This window comes from Zalophus californianus, chromosome 6 (assembly GCF_009762305.2).
Source record: "Zalophus californianus isolate mZalCal1 chromosome 6, mZalCal1.pri.v2, whole genome shotgun sequence".
Classification (NCBI taxonomy): Eukaryota; Metazoa; Chordata; class Mammalia; order Carnivora; family Otariidae; genus Zalophus; species Zalophus californianus.
This window is the reverse complement of record NC_045600.1, coordinates 61,123,061-61,139,682: the sequence shown is the minus strand read 5'-3', so window position 1 is coordinate 61,139,682 and position 16,622 is coordinate 61,123,061. Positions and strand designations below refer to the sequence as shown.

Sequence of the window (16,622 nt, the reverse complement as noted above, 5' to 3'; positions counted from 1 at the left end):
TCTTTTCATAACCAGTTGCATTTGTTTTTGGAGACTTGGCCAGACTTGGGGAACTCAAGGCAGAGTGAAGCCTACGTTTCTCCTGGCGGGCCGGCTACTCCACTTACTTGGGCAACAAGCGCTTCTGATATCCATTTTTCTACTCCTGACCTCACCTTCCAGGTCCCCCAGTAGCAGAATCACTGCTTCTAGGCCTAGGCTGCTCATGTTGTTTCTAAACCCCTTCTCCATTTCCAGGATCATCTCATCCTGTACAGATTATCTCCTGCTCACACTGAATCACTTAATGTCCTCTGTGATAAACTGGCCAAAATATCAGAAGCTTATTAGCAACTTTTACTTACCACCCAATGATTTGGGTTGGAGGAAAAGGAGCAGTTCGTTCTCTTTAGCCTGTGGTCATTTGTTCTTCATTCTACAATGCCTTTTTCAAGTTGGTTCAGTATTTTGTGAACACTATTAATTCCATCACTCAGTATATGAGAGCTTTTTAAAGGATACAGATTTTTTTTTTCATTTAATCAAGTTTGACTTAGTTTAACAAGTCATAACTTTTCATATTTGCCTCTGTTTTACCTGCTTGCCAGCCAGCATACACCTCACTGGACCTTGATTTTAGCTGGAAATATCCATGTCCCAATACTTGATGTTCTTTACTTAGTCATACATACATACTGTATAGTTTAATATTCAAGAACAGGCCAGAGGCTCCTGGGTGGCTCAGTCGTTAAGCGGCTGACTTTGGCTCGGGTCATGATCCCAGGGTCCTGGGATCGAGCCCTGCATCAGGCTCTCTGTCCAGCTCCCCCTGCTTGTGTTCCCTCTCTCACTGTGTCTCTCTCTGTCCAATAAATAAATAAAATCTTTAAAAAAAAAAAAGAATAGGCCAAATCAATCTATGGCAATAAAAATCACAATAGTAGTTGCCTGAGGCAAGGGCACAAGAGAACTTTCTGGAGGGTGATAGAAAGTTCTATATATTGATCTGGATGATGCTAACTTAGGTGTATGTGTATATTAGTCAAAATTTATCACACTAAATACTCGAAACTGATGTATTTACAACAACATATCAAAAAATATTAACATTAAAAAGATAATCATCTAGGGGTGCCCGGGTGGCTCAGTGAGTCAAGCTTCCGGCTCTTGGTTTTGGCTCAGGTCATGATATCATGATCATGGGTCTCATGATGCATGGGTCATGGGATTGAGCCCTGTGTCTGGCTCCTCACTCAGCAGGGAGTCTCCCTGAAGATTTTGCCCCCACCCCACTCACTTGCACATATGCTCTCTCTTCAGAGCTCTCAGAAATAGATAAATCTTTTTAAAAAGAATTATTTGCATGAAATAAACAAGTAAATTACCTCATTTACATAAGACCATCTACACAAATATGAGTAGGATGTGTAGTATGCAGAGAGAAACTATCCAGGAAAAACACAGGAGGGGATGTTTCATCTCCTTATCCATTTACTGAATCCTACACTGCTGCATGCCTAGACAAAATAGCTCTCCAGGAAGGGGTTTAATAAATTGATAATACTGAAGATGCTGAGGCTCAGAAAGTTCTCATAAATCCAATCTGCTTATTTTCTAAATTTCATAAACCACATACTTAGAAAACTGTGCTTTCAGTGAATTAAACTTTTTCTAGAGGAACTACCCTAGTTGTCAGAAAATTTTTAAAAAGAAAAAAGCATTTGTTAAATAAGCTTATCTAAAAGCCTAATGCAAATACCTCACAAGGAGCACGTGGAAATTGGGGGAGGATACAAAAGGAATCCTAGAACTTCAGAGTAGGAGTGAACCTTGAAGAACATAAAGGCCAACAGTAGCATTTTATAAAGGAGGGACAGACCCAGAAAGATGTAAAGGCTTTTGTGGATCCCACAGCTAGTTAGGGAAGACATTTCAACTGTAACCCACCTCTGATTCCCAGCCAAATATTCTTTCTTCTGTACACTGATGTAGGCTAGAGTAGTTCATAAAAATTCAGACTGAATGGTAGAGCATCCAGTATTTAGATTTAGGAACTTTGTTAGCCACATAAAAGGGAGTAGAATGAGAACAAAGAAACAAGGGAGTACCTCTCTAAAGGGCCCACATGTGCAAAATGGCTTATCAGTGTAGAAAATTGGGTAGGGAAATTACCTTATTTTTGAACTCTTTAATACTATTCAAAAATAAAACCCTGGGGGAGGGGGGCGCCTGGGTGGCACAGTTGTTTAAGCCTCTGACTTGGTTTCAGCTCAGGTCATGATCCTGAGATCCTGAGATGGAGCCCTGCGTAGGGCTCCACGCTCAGCGAGGGGTCTGCTTGAGATTCTCTCTCCCTCTTCCCCTGCCCCTCTCACTTGCGCTCTCTCTCAAATACATAAATCTTAAATCAATCGAACAAACCAACCCTTGGGCTCCTGGCTGGCTCAGTCGGAAGAAGATGTGACAATTGATCTCAGGGTGGTAAATTCAAGCCCCACATTAGGTGTAGAGATAACTAAAGAATAAAAATTTTTTAAAAAATCCTAATTTCTGCTTGACAGGAATTGAGGTACATCTGTTCTTTGTCCAGGAGTAGGGGGATTCTAGGACTGTTTAGGGTAAATCACACTGACACAGGACCCTCACAAATGCAGAGATCTGAAGGAAGGAAGGCAGCTGGTACCAAACACTTAGGTTGCCTTTTGTGTTCTGATAACCTGAGTGGAAAAGAAAAAGCTACCTGTCAAGCAAGGTCCGAGACAACGGGAAGAGGAATTCTTTTAAAAGCTGTGCTCTGAAGAAAACAAAAAAAAGAAAGTTGTGCTCTGGATTGACAGTATCTTTTAAGTCAGCTAGAAACAAATGAAGGCTTTGAGAGGGCATTGACTCTTGCCACTGAAAAATACTTCTGAAGTACTTTGTGCTTCCCTCTGACATGCTCCTGGATTTATACTCTCTTTTCCTTACTGCTGTTCTCTAGACCCCAGAACGAGAAGATCTCAAAGGGGAAGGCTGAGTTAACGATTCTCTCAGGACATTGGCACTACCTCACCTCCGGTGCCTTGTTCTTCATGTTAAATTAATTTTTGTCTTCAGGTTTGCACTTCAATGGAATGACTTGCTCTTTGGTCCTTTAACAGGTTTGTCACTTTTTAAAAAAATTGTCCTAATGCACCATAAAATGCATCATGTATGTTTACGTTAGATTTCTTTTTTTCCCCTAATAGTTTCATTGTAAAGCAGGAATGGAAAGGAAGAGTGTGTTATATGGGCACCTGAATTCTGGTCCATCATGGTGAGTCTTACATTCATTGGCTAAAAATTACTATTACCAGAGTAATTGAGGACAAAACTAAATGGAGTTCAGATCTGGTATTTCAGCTGTCCTTCGGTAATTTGGAATTCCTAGAGTGAAAGACATCTAAGGGTGCCCCTGTGGGAATGAGGAACATACAGCAGTGTGATGAAATGGTGATGTTTAGATTTAGGTATTCTTCTAGGCTAGGACTTGAGCAGATAGAGCTCTCAGTAAGAGGGACAGGCAGCTGTTAGAACCACCTGTAGTCCACAGGGTGAGAGAAGGGTTCCCAGGTAAAGTACAGGACTATGAGTTAAATTTGAATTTCAGATAAATAACATTCTTTTAGTGTAAATATGTCTCAAGTATTGCATGGACAGACTTATACTAAAAATATTGTCTATCTGAGATTCACATTTAACAGGGCACCCTGTATTTTTATTTGCTACATCTGACAACCCTCGGTGAGAATTAAGTGAGAGGGTGAGCGGTAGTGGGGAATGAAGCATCGAAATGGCCCAGCAGTCCTACAGGAGGGGAACAAAGAGGTGAGCAAAAGGCACCTGGGTGGGAAAGGAAAGGCAAGAAGACCAGCTTTTCCCTGCTTTGTCCCAGCCAGTGATAAGTAGTCTGCTTGAATGTATACTCTATAAGCAAAGAGACTTCCATTTAGAGATCTATTTAGAGAAAGCCATAGAAAACAGTGAGATGAAAAAACATAAGACAATACCAATGAGTAAATGCAATAAATCTTGAGAAATAATCTTTAATTTCTCTTATCATGTCTATTTCATGGTGTTTCAAAATTCCCTCAAGCTCTTTCTCCCGAGGTTTGTTCTTTGTTGGCAATATTCGATCTGATGGGTGCTTCCAGAGACCCCACATACACCACTTGCGTTCAACTGGGAATTGAAATAAACAGGAAGACAATTATCTACTCACTGATGGCAGCTAAAAATAGTTTGTGTTGCTACTAGAGTACTCTCAGGACATTCTTATCAAATGGATTAAGTTATTAAGGTAACCATAATTTGTTGTGAATTGTAGTGTCATATGAAGGGTTTTTGGAAGGTTCTGAAAGAAATGTGACATAAATTTCAACCACATTAAAATAATTACCGCTGGAGCGCCTAGGTGGCTCCATGGGTTAAGCGTCTGCCTTCGGCTCAGGTCATGATCCCAGGATCCTAGGATTGAGCCCCGCATCAGGCTCCCTGCTCAGCAGGAAGCCTGCTTCTCCCTCTCCCACTCCACGTGCTTGTGTTCCCTCTCTTGGCTGTGTATCTGTCAAAAAAATGAATAAAATCTTTTAAAAAAATAAAAATAATTACCCCTGTCTTCTCTTTGGTGTTAGTTAAAATCCAGCCCCAAAAAGCAAATACTTGAGAAATCACTGCTAGGGACTTTGATTTCTAATATGGTAGAGACATAAATTCATTTTTGAAGAAACCAGGTCAGATTGCCCTGTCACTCTCAGCTGGACTAGAACATTACTTGCTATCAAGTTGAGTTCACGTCAAAATACTTAAAATCGATTCTTTTTTTTTTTTTTAAGATTTCATTTATTTTTTAACAGAGAGAGAGAGAGACAGTGAGAGAGGGAACACAAGCAGGGAGAGTGGGAGAGGGAGAAGGCGGCTTCCCGCTGAGCAGGGAGCCTGATGTGGGACTCGGTCCCAGGACCCCGGGATCATGACCTGAGCCGAAGGCAGATGCTTAACGACTGAGCCACCGAGGTGCCCTTAAAATCGATTCTTAAAACAGATTTCTTTTGCTTTCTATGACTACATTAGAACAGAGAATGTCAGTGTCCTAACAGGTGCCAATGGAATTCCCTGACAATTCTGCTGTTCATTTGGCTGTCTCAGGCACAGCGGTGACCCAGCCTGGGAGAAGAGAATGGGCCTCCACACCTTCAGGAAATAGGTTCCTTTGGAAGTGGTTATGGCAGGTCTTCCCAAAGGTAAGTCCCCTGCCCAGACTTGTTGCTTAAGATGTACTGTATTACTAAGTCTTTTTTTTTTTTTAACCCTGAGATCAAGATGCATGCTCCACCAACTGAGCCAGCCAGGCGTCCCTATTACTAAGTCTTTAAAAATAAATTATTCTTGGGGCACCTGGGTGGCTCAGATTGTTAAGCATCTGCCTTTGGCTCAGGTCATGATCCCAGGGTCCTGGGATCGAGCCCCGTGTCTGGCTCCTGGCTTGGCAGGGAGCCTGCTTCTCCCTCGCCCTCTGCCTCTCCCCTGCTCATGCTCTCTCTCTCTCTCTGTATCTCTCTGTCTCAAATGAATAAATAAAATCTTTAAAAAAATAAATTATTCTTAGAGTTTTTAAGTCTTTTCAGTGACCTTATCATAGAATCCAAAGCTGCATTTTTTTTCTATCCTCTGCCCCAAAGCCGAGCTGTCTATTGCTATTAAGGCACATATATTTATATGCCTGTTACATATATATAATTTTTTAAAGGATCATTCTCTATAACCTCTTGTAATTTTTTTTTCACCTGAGAGAAAATGAAAACAACTTTGTTTGTATTTCTGCCACTTCTTCTTCATTTACTCTAATCATAATAATGTGTATTCCTAAAGAGGGGCAGCCGATTTAAGCTAGGGCATTGTTGTATACCATAAAATACTACTTGCAGAGCTGTGTACTCATAAACTCCTCAAGGCTTCCTTGTGTTCAGAAGGAAATTTGTGTTCCAGGAAGCTGTCAATCTGATAATATCTATTGGCTCAAATGAAGGGTCATGTCCTTTGGCATTTAGTCTTGTTCTGGCAGGCGTGGTTAAATCTTTGAAGAAATGGGTCTTTTCCAAGTTAGGCCCTCTAATGCCCAACTACTAAAGAAATAAACTCTAGTCAGACCAAGTTTTTGAAGAGAGGCTCAGGAAGGATTGCTGCTTTACACAGATAAAGAGCTTTTTATCTTTTAAGGCAAATCACATGGCTCTTTTTGTCCATTGACACACCAAGGGAAGTTTATGTGAGGAAATCAGTGTCGAACAGTTTGTCTTTATAAGTGTCAGTAGATTTTTTATTACCACCCACTGCCGTTATCCCCAGAGATTCCAACACCACCCATATTTTGGTCTCGTTTCTTAATCTCTTAAATTTGGGTCATATTGGCCCCCTGTGAGATGGCCAACCTGGACCTTTTAAATTACTTAAAAGTGTTCCAGCTTCAGAATTTCAAACTCTCAAGTTCGTCATTTTGACCACAACTCTTTAGTCGCCCTACTCCTTCATCCCAACAACCAGCTCATTGGTGTGTTCTGAGGCCCATCCCTTCCTTACTTTAAAGGCCTCAATTGTCAGTCCCCATTTAGGTTTGCTTTCCTTCTTCCCCATCCCACTTTTGTTTTGTTGTTGTTTGTTTTTTTTTGAAAAGCACTTGTTAGCGTCTAATGAATCCCCCTGCCCCAACGTGGCTTCAAGCTACTAGAACGCAGGCGCCCCGGACTGCGTTAATCTTCTCCTCTGCTCTTCTACTGAAGAATTTGGCCTTCACGATGACAGGTTGTTTTGGGAGTTTTCCCTTTCCCAAAACTTTGTAGTAGCCCGATCGCACCACATCAATGATAGGAGCAGCTCCAGTCTTGTTTTTGGCAGCATTTACCCGTGTCTGCTCACTGACCAAGGTCCACAGTTTATCAAGGTTGACAGTTGGACAGAAGCTCTGGTTCCTCTTTAAGTGATAATGTCTCATACCAATTTTTCCAAAGTAACCTGGGTGATATTTGTCAAAGTTGATCCTGTGGTAATGCATGCCACCAGCATTACCCCGGCCTCCTGGGTGCTTCCAGTGCTTGCCGGTGCTTGCTGATATGGCCGTGGCCGTGGCTCACGTGGCCCCAAAGTTTCCGGGTCTTCCTCAGTCTGGATGGCATGTTGGCAGCCCAGACGGAAAAAGCCAGTAACACTGCAGATTCTTTCATTCCTTTCATCTCCTGCAGTGCCTTATATGCCTCATATTTGCATAGCCCCAAACCATTCCTCTTCATTCCTACACACCAGTATTGCTAAAAAAGTCATGAAATCTATATAGCTGGAACTTCACTCCCATTTAAAGATTCTTGTTTTCATCTTTCATTGAGTTCCCATTAATTTCCTGAAGGAGCTCTCTCAACCTTTGCAAAGTTGACTTGAAAAATAGCTTATCTCCTGGAACTTCCGTTTCCTTTTCTGTTAAGTGGGGAAGATGGGCTACAGCAGTACTTCTCAAACTTTAATGGGCATAGATCATCTGGGATCTTGTTTAAAATGCAGATTCTGATTTGGGTCTGGTGTACCTAGTGATGCAATGCTGTATACCATATTTTGAATAGTATTTTAAGTAGCAGCAAATGAGCTCTAGCTTTAAAATAATAATACAGCAACACTTCTGAGTCTAAGTCCTGAGTCATCACCTCACCATTCTCATTGTCAGCAGATGACTTAACCAGGATCTACAAGCCATCTGTTATGAGCCTCTTCAGCAATTTTTGCCTTTTCCAATAACTTTCCTATCCTGAGCCTTTCTCCCTTTTCTTTTCTAGGTTACTTTTTCTATTTGCCCCTATTCTGTCCCTTCTTGGTGACTTGAGACCTTGTTCTATTCAGTCAATCCCTTTCCACTGGCTCTTTTCCCATTAACTGCAAACACCGTTAGGCTTGTAGCCCGACAAAACCATGCCTTGCTGGGGTTAGTTTAATAGACAAGTGTCTCAAAGGAAGGTGCCGTCTCTACCTCTGGTTTCTTCCCAGTTAGGCATTTCTACCTGGGTAGCCTACAGACTCTCAAACTCAACCACTTTGTAAATCACTCATCTTCACCCCAACAGAGCAACTTCCTGCCTTACTTTGTTATTTTTTTCTTGTTCCTTCCCCCTTACTTGCATACTTATTCAATTAGGAAACCGTGTTGATGTCTACCTTCAAAATATCTGTTGTGGGCTTGTCAACTCTTGACTACGTTTCCAAAAGAAAAAGTTCTTTTTTAAAAAAGCTTTGTACATGAAGATATCCATAATAATGTTATTGATAATAATAATAGCATTGTAAATAACTAAATGCTCAAAACAAGGGAATGAAGAAGTAGGTATAATTTTAAATGTTACAGTGATTAAAATGATTCTTTGTGTGTTGGCATGGGTTAAATCAAAAAGCATCTACAAAATGGTATGTCTAATATGATCCCATTTTTTAAATAGGGAGGGAGGAAGGAAGAAAAGAAGGGAGGGAAGAAGGAAGGAAGGAAGGAAGGAAGGAGACACTTGGAGAAAAGTATCTTAAAGAAATAACATTTTTTGGGGTGCCTGGGTGGCTCAATTAGTTAAGCAACTGCCTTCAGCTCAGGTCTTGATCCTGGAGTCCCGGGATCGAGTCCCACATTGGGGTCCCCGCTCAGCGGGGAGTCTGCTTCTCCCTCTGACCCTCTTCCCTCTTGTGCTCTCTCTCATTCTCTCTCTCTCTCAAATAAATAAATAAAATCTTTAAAAAAAAAGAAATAACATTTTTTTATTCTAAAATGTTAATAGGTATCTCTGGGTGTTACAATTGTGGATGATTTTTACTTTCTTCTTTTGTCCGCATAGTCTGGAAGTGTTAAATGTATGTGCCATATTCCACTGAGGCACAAATATAGTAGACACTAAGATTCCCCGGTGCGTGTGAGGCACATACCCCACAGGCAGATTTTACAAAAAGAATAAAGGAGAATCTGCCTCACAACCTCTGGCCCCTTAGGCAGGCCAAAGATGTAAAAGAGTCTGAGGAAGGAAAAAGATAAAGAAGTTTCTTTGGAGAGAGCCATTGCCAGTCTGAGTTCCTTGAGTGTCCTCTGATCCCAGGACCCCAAGAAAGATGCCTCAGTAGGAGGACTTGGAGATCCTCCTGCAGTATGGGTGACCAGCACCTGCAGTGCTGGTGTCTGAGAACACTGAAGCTTCTGTGGATGGGGCCCGAGTCTGCCTGCAAATATAGAAGATGACAGAAGGGCTGACAAGGGGCATCGGAAAGGGAACCAGAGAGGGCTCTGCCTTGAAAGGTGTGCTGGGGGCCAGATGTGGGAGGGGGAGAGGGTTGTCTTGGGCTGGAGGGGAACTTCTAGATGCCCAGGGGCTTGAAGAAGGAGCTGCAAGTGGCCGCCAAAATATAAAGATATATGGGCCCAGCAGAGAACCACTGAAGGGCCTAGAAGAGTGGCCAAAAGAAGAGCATCAGCTGTAACCATCTGCCAGGCTCACCAGAAACACCAGCTTTAAACATCTGCTAGGCCTAGAAAGTATTAAGCCACCCATTCTGACCTACCCTCCCCATCCTAGCCCTCCACTGGCCGTCCTCCACCTTGGCTAGGGACAATTTTGAGCCAGGAGTGATTAGGGAGGAAAAGCCAACCATGCTCCCAACCTCTTTCCACTGGAGGCTTTAATCTGAAACCAGATTAAATTATTAGACTTGATTAGAGTCTAGACAGATTAGAAATGATGCAGTGCTGTTTGGAATTTTTATTGTTCTGGAACTGTTTCTGGATTGAGACTGCCTTTGTTATTTAAAGTGACCATAGCATTGCATATTATCTAAGGAACAGAGAAGTAATGGGACCTGCCAGTTTTCAAGTAGAGGCAAGAAAGAGTGGGAAAAGAAGAATCACATTGTAGTTTTATCACAGTCTGTTCATCATGCCTGTTACTAGAACCCAAATGCCTGCTTCCATCATTTCTTGCCTTGCCCCCACAAAATTAACCACTATCTAATCCTGTAACAGTATAGATTCATTTTGCATGATTTTGTACTTTATATAAATGGAATCATTCAGGATGTGCTCTTCTGTGGCTGGCTTCTTCCTTTCAGTCGTAGGTGAGGTCCATCCATAGTGTTGCATGTAATTGTATTTCATTCATTTTTGTTATTCTACAATATTTTGTAGTGTGGGGCGCCTGGGTGGCTCAGTCGTTAAGCGTCTGCCTTCGGCTCAGGTTATGATCCCAGGGTCCTGGGATCAAGCCCCGCATTGGGCTCCCTCCTCAGCGGGAAGCCTGCTTCTCCCTCTCCCACTCGCCCTGCTTGTGTTCCCCGTCTCACTGTGTCTCTCTCCATCATATAAATAAATAAATAAAATCTTTAAAAAATATATTTTGTAATGTGAATGCACCACAAATTATTGATTGTGCTGTTGATGGGCATTTAAAAAGCTCCCAGTTTTTGCCTATTACAAATAGCACTGCTTTGAAGAGTATATTACTTTTCACAATGGGTGGAGAGAAATTGAAAACTCTCTTGCAAATATTCTTTCCCTTCCGTTCTCATGACAGCTACCCCAGTTCGGGACTTCAGAAACTTTCACTTGGACTATTAGCAATAGGCTCCTTTTTGATATCCCCATGTATAGTTGATCATAAACACTGCCACCACGTTTATAGTCCCAGAGCACAATTCTAATCATGCTGCTTCCCTAACTCAAAAGCATTCAATGTCTCCCCATTGCTTTCCAACCAGAGCCTCTAAGTTCCTTAGCTTAGGCAATCAAGGCCTCCTCCATGCATTTGTATCCTAATCTAGAACATTTGTGAGTCCTAGTCAAGGTAGGCCATTACCATGTCCTAAACACAGGCTCTTTTTTCTTCTTCTGCTTCTGTTTTCATGCCACTCCATGTTGCATCGTGGTGCCACTCCCACTGCTCCTAACCACTAACACAACTGTCAGAGTTCTTGTCCTCCTAAGCTGAGCTCAGATACACTTCTTCCAGCAGGCGACTTACATTCCCTATGGCCCAAGGTGATTTCCCATTTACAGTGCTCTGTTAGACTTGACCTTATGTATCATGATCTGCCTCATGGTAGGTAGTGTTGCTTTCATTCGTTTCATCTTCCCCACTGAACTCTGGTGTGGCCCCCATCTGGTTCATCTGTGTGTCTCCCAGAGCAGCCCGCCCAGCTTCTTACCCATAGAAGGGGCTCAATACATGTTTGCTGAATGACTTTGGGGAAGTTGTCTGAAAATGTCTTCCTGATTTTCACCTCCAGTTCCCACTTCTCTTTTGAGTGAATTCCCCTCTTGCTCCATGGTAATTTGTGTGTGAACTGGCTAACTCAAGAATATAGTCTCTGGTGTGTGACGCTTTGGCTGATCTTCAGGAAATAATTTCTCAATGCCACACTCTGTATTCATTACCATTTAAACCCCCAATGTCTTAAATGAATTCAGTATTTATTAGGCATCTACTATGTATATGGCACTGTGATAACTGGAATGAAATTTGCTCTACACCTGTAAGACATCATTCCAGAATTTTCTATCTCGGAAATGTTTTAGATCTGTTGTCTGGTTGATTTTTGAAAGTTTCCTTTGTTTCACCACTGTGGACGAAATGCACTCTGGGTGAAGTCTGGGGACCTCAGCTGAGGTTCATCATGTCATTTCAAAGCAAGGAGAAAATAAGATTGGAGCACTCTCTTGCTTTCCCACCAATAATTAGCTTCTTAAGAACTAGTTCCTAAATTAATGACTGAAGATATTGGTTAGAATGATCAGAAATCTCACTCATTTGTTCTCTCCCCCATTACCCCAAGAGAGCCTGGCTCTCTTAAGTCAGAGATGACTTAATTTTGTGGTAAGAAAATAGGAATTAGAGGAAGTCAATTAGGAAACCTCAAGGAAGAGGAAGTGTCTTTAGGCTAAAGGGAAGGCTGTTGAGTCTTATTTCCTCTCTGTTCTTAACTCACTCTCTTGGTGCCTGGCCAACTTCTGTACCTACCTTTCCCCACCTGACCAGGGGGCTGGAATGAGGGTAAGGGTGAGAGTGGTGAGCAGAGTGAATAAAGTTAAATAACATTCATAAAGACCCCAAGAGGATGGGCATGAAAATCTTATCAATGAACTGATTGATGCTTACAGTTCCCATCCCCGTCCACAGCCGTGGGTGAAGCTGCATGTGTGTGGGACAGGGTGGGTAAGAACTGGCTGCTTTCTAAGCTAGGAAAATAGACTTTCACTTCTGAACAATAGCAGAGTGCAGTGCAGTTTGGCGTGGTACTTGGTTTCCTTCTGTACTAGGGAGAGATCAAAGCAATAGCCAACAGTCCGGTCCTTATTCACCAGTGCCCCCCACACCCCGCCCTTCACAAAGAGAGCTCTAAGCTGAGTTCAAGTCTATTAGGTGGCTTATTTTCACTGCAGTGGTTAGTTTTTTTTTTCTCTATGCCTTTAAGGTGGGTACAGCATGCTTACCTGTTTGAGAGGGGAAACCGAGGTTCATGGTCATCAGGTAGTCTGTGGCAAGGCTCAGATTGTAATTCAGTGCTTCTGACACTCAGAGCAGAGCCTGACCATGTTTGAGACTCTGGCCCCTCCCTTCCCCTTCTGATTTTTCACTGGAACATTTGCTGTTCTCTCAAGCTATGAAGGGCTTCCTGTGTTATCATGCCTAAGGGGAAGTTGTATGTTAAAAACCACCAACGGTTAAGCCCAAGCCAGCTGGGGTCTTCCATTGCTACTTCCAGTATCTGGGGAGACCTGTGAGAATGCTCAGTTTTTCTCAAGATCTTTGGCTTCCAGAAACAAGACATCAGTCGAGCCATTTGGTCTTCATTTAAGGGGAGTTTGGGAAAATGAAAGAAACATCAAAAGTTGTAAGAGGATACTACTGAAGTTGTTATAGCTAAAAATCAAGGGTGAACTGAAAACTAAAGGTTTTGGCTCTAAAAAAAAAAAAGGTTTTGCTCTATAGGAGGGGAGAGGGTTCCTGGGTAATTTTAGTTAAATGTCCTTTGGGTTAGGCTGATGCAGGTTAATTCCCTTTCAAATCAAAGGACAGCATTCTCATTATTGGTGATGACTAAGAGAATCCAGGCACAGAATGATATTGACTGGTAAGGAAAGGCTGGAGCAGAAAGGAAATGACAGTTTGTGACTGCTCTGTTGATAGACATCATCTTGTCCCCACTGTTGCTATTGGAGGATGAGAACCACACCAAATGTTATGGGCAAGGGGGCAGGGGAGTGTTGCTTTTCTGGAATCTGGTCAGGTAAAGGATTTGAAGAACTTTCACAAGGGCCTCACGTAAGTCACAGAAGCACACTCCACCCCACATTTGGTGCTTCATTTGCCCTCTGTTGCCCATAAGTTGTAGAACTGAAGTATAGAGAAATCATTTTTCTCCTCCTCGGAGACTCAGCCAGAATGACAACTCTCAGGCAGCCACCCATAGCTACTGGGGTGCAGGAAGAGCTGCAAGACTGAGACTGTTGTGAGGAAGATACAAATAGGTAAAGCTACAATTACAGCCAGGTTCTTGCCCTCAGTACCCCCAGGAGCACCTGATTGGTAAGTGTGGCCAGAGAGGTGGGTAGAGGTCTGCCTCCCTCCTACCGCTCACCCAAGCTGCTACATTGTTACTTCTGTCCTGGCTGCTGTTGATCTTTGGGGTCCCTTAACATCAAGAAATCCTGACTCTCCTAAAGTACCCTATTACCAGTGCTTATGGCTAACTCACAGGGCATCGTGTTTCAGCATCTGCCAATATCACATGGAAACAGAGATTAGCTTCATTTTTGTATTACCTGGCTCACTGAACTGCCAGCAGAGCAACTTAAGCTCAGGGCGAAATTCTTATCTTGCCTTTAAACACCATGTGATTCAGCATGTCTGCAGTCGGTCACTGGGAATCCACGCTGCCACTTTTTACCTTTGCCTTGTGGGTAACCCCAACCTTCCACCTACCTCCACCCCCAGGGGAGAATGTGGGCCTTGCCAAATGGAGGCCCCCCCAGGAGATTTTCCAAGACTCACAAGATGTCAAGTCATCTCTAAAATTTTTCAAAAAACCAGAAAGTCATTTCAAAAAGTCTAACTTGGTGGCCCCACAGAGAGGAAGATCAAACTTTCCACACAGACACAGCAAGTCTGCCCCCATAGGCCTGTATTAAAGCTGCAAGGGCATTGACGACTTTGGCGAAAGCTTCTCCACCCTGGGGGGGAAGTCCACCTGGGTGAGTAGGTTAGCTGCTGCTTGGTACCCAGTGGCACATATTCAGTCTGCTTCCAGGGGATTTCTCTCAGCAGTGGAATCGGCAAGGGTTTTGGCTTTCTGAAAGATTTCCCAGAGGAATTCACTTGCCTCGGTGGAAACATCTCAAATTCTAACATAATAGATAGAAATAAGTGGATGAAGTAGAAACAGAAGGCTGAAAACACAGGTACAGGTCATTTTGTAGAAGACTCTGAACTCTAAGCAAAAGACTATTTTATTCAGTAGCGTAAAGAAATCTAGGGAGAGAAGCAACCCAATTGAGATCTTGCTCCAGAAAAAGATGATTTTTTCAAAGAGTGTGGATCAACAAGAAGAGACTATGTGCCAGATCAGACAAACTGGGAAAAAGGTCTAAATTCAGAGAGTAGCAGTGGGAATGAAAAGCAGATCTATCCTATCCCATAGGAATAGTCAACAGGATTTGGTAACTGAACAGACGGGAAAGCAACAATAAGGGCAACTGTTTCATGAGCACTTTTTTTTTTTAATGACAAATGCCTAAGTGCTCTGAAATGGTGACTTTCCTTATAAAGAACTTTCACAATCTTTTTTTTTTTTTTTTTTTTTTTTGACAGAGACAGCGAGAGAGGGAACACAAGCAGGGGGAGTGGGAGAGGGAGAAGCAGGCTTCCCACTGAGCAGGGAGCTTGATGTGGGGCTGATTCCAGGACCCTGGGATCATGACCTGAGCCAAACGCAGACGCTTAACGACTGAGCCACCCAGGCGCCCCTCATGAGCACTTGTTATGCGCTAGTTAGTACTTTGTTACTTTGTTAGTACTTCACTTGCCTTCTCTTATTTAATCCTCACAGCAGCCTCCATAAAGTGAATCTTACCCAGTTTTAATAGATAAGGGAATCCAGACTTAGGGAGTTTGCATAAGGTCACATATCTAGTAACTGTCACAGATGGCATTTAAATTCAGGTTTAAATAGAAAAGGATGCACTTCTAACCCTTATGCTGTAAGGGATTCATTCATTCGACTAACATTTATGCTCAACATTATTCAAGTTGCCTGAGCTATACTATGAACAACACAAAGATTTTTGCCCTCATGGAGCTTAGTGGGGGGTGGGGGGCACAATAAATAGTGAACAAAATTACGAATTACAGAACAGAAAAAAAAAGCAGAATAAAGAATGATCAGGATTATATAGGGACAGAGTAAGAAGTTTTGGGGAATTGAAGACTGCATCAAGGTTTTGGCTCTGAGGACTTGTAAAGTGTGGTACATGGGGCAGGAACTGGCTTGGTGGGAGAAGAGATGATGAGCTGTTTTAACACCCTGGATTTTAAGGTACCATGTGTCTCAATGTAAAAAACATCCCACAGCCAATTAGGTAAGACCGTGCTCCATGGGGCGCTTCAGTGGCTCAGTCGGTTGAGCATTCAACTTTTGATTTTGGCTTAGGTCATGATCCCTGGGGTTTCCGGGGTCCTGGGATGGAGCCCCGAGTCCCGCTCTGCCCTCAGCAGGGAGTGTGCTTGGGATTCCTGCTCTCCCCCTGCCCCCCCATTCTCTCTCTCTGTCTCATATAAACAAATAAATCTTAAAAGGAGAGAGAGAGAGAGAGAGAGAGAGAGAGAGACTTCGCTCCAGAGAAGGGCCCAGTTAGAGACCTAGGTTTGGGAGACATCAATATAGAGGGGCTGTGGGACGAAATGAGTTGACCCTCCTTAGCAGCCTAACAGAGAACTCTTTATGACTATTCAGGCAGTTTGGGAATTACAGTACACTAAGGTTGCTCAGAGTGTGAGGGGGGGAAAAAGCACTGAAAAGGTCAGGAGGAGTTGGTCCTGAGGGTAGAGACCTGAACCAGAAGCAAGGGACAACTTTTATCAGTACACTTGGAAATTAGCCAGAGCTGGAAAGTACCCTGTGTGCCAGAGACGCTGTTTGCATTTAGTGTTTTTTTTTTTAATATTTTATTTATTTGACGGAGAGAGACACAGCGAGAGAGGCAACACTAGCAAGGGGAGTGGGAGAGGGAGAAGCAGGCTTCCCACTGAACAGGGAGCGCGATGCGGGGCTCGATCCCAGCACCCTGGGATCATGACCTGAGCCGAAGGCATACGCTTAACGACTGAGCCACCCAGGCACCCCTGCATTTAGTATTTTCTAAATCAGGTTTCAGTTTTGGATTTTTTTTCAGGTTAATAAAATAGTTTATTTTTAAAAAACATTCTTGAGAATTGGAGCTTAAGAAACTCCTTGAGAGGTTCTTATACATCTTTTTCCTTTAAATGCAAAGTGAGTTTAGGAGAAAATACATTAAGGAGGTAAGAATCCCTACTTTAGTATTACTTACAGCAGGCACTAAAGAGCTA

The 16,622-nt window shown here is 42.8% G+C and overlaps 1 protein-coding gene and 1 pseudogene across 1 annotated transcript in view; one reads left to right on the top strand and one right to left on the bottom strand.

Annotated features, from left to right (window-relative positions):
- The first annotated feature begins 5,123 nt into the window (after positions 1 to 5,123).
- PSMA6 (proteasome 20S subunit alpha 6) overlaps positions 5,124 to 16,622 on the top strand; it is a 32,474-nt gene continuing 20,975 nt past the window's right edge. Inside the window, exon 1 of the mRNA XM_027570909.1 lies at positions 5,124 to 5,240. Within this exon, the coding sequence (XP_027426710.1) occupies positions 5,222 to 5,240 (19 nt within the window). The 5' untranslated portion in view covers positions 5,124 to 5,221. The remainder of the gene's footprint in view (positions 5,241 to 16,622) is intronic.
- LOC113909578 lies at positions 6,713 to 7,169 on the bottom strand (annotated as a pseudogene).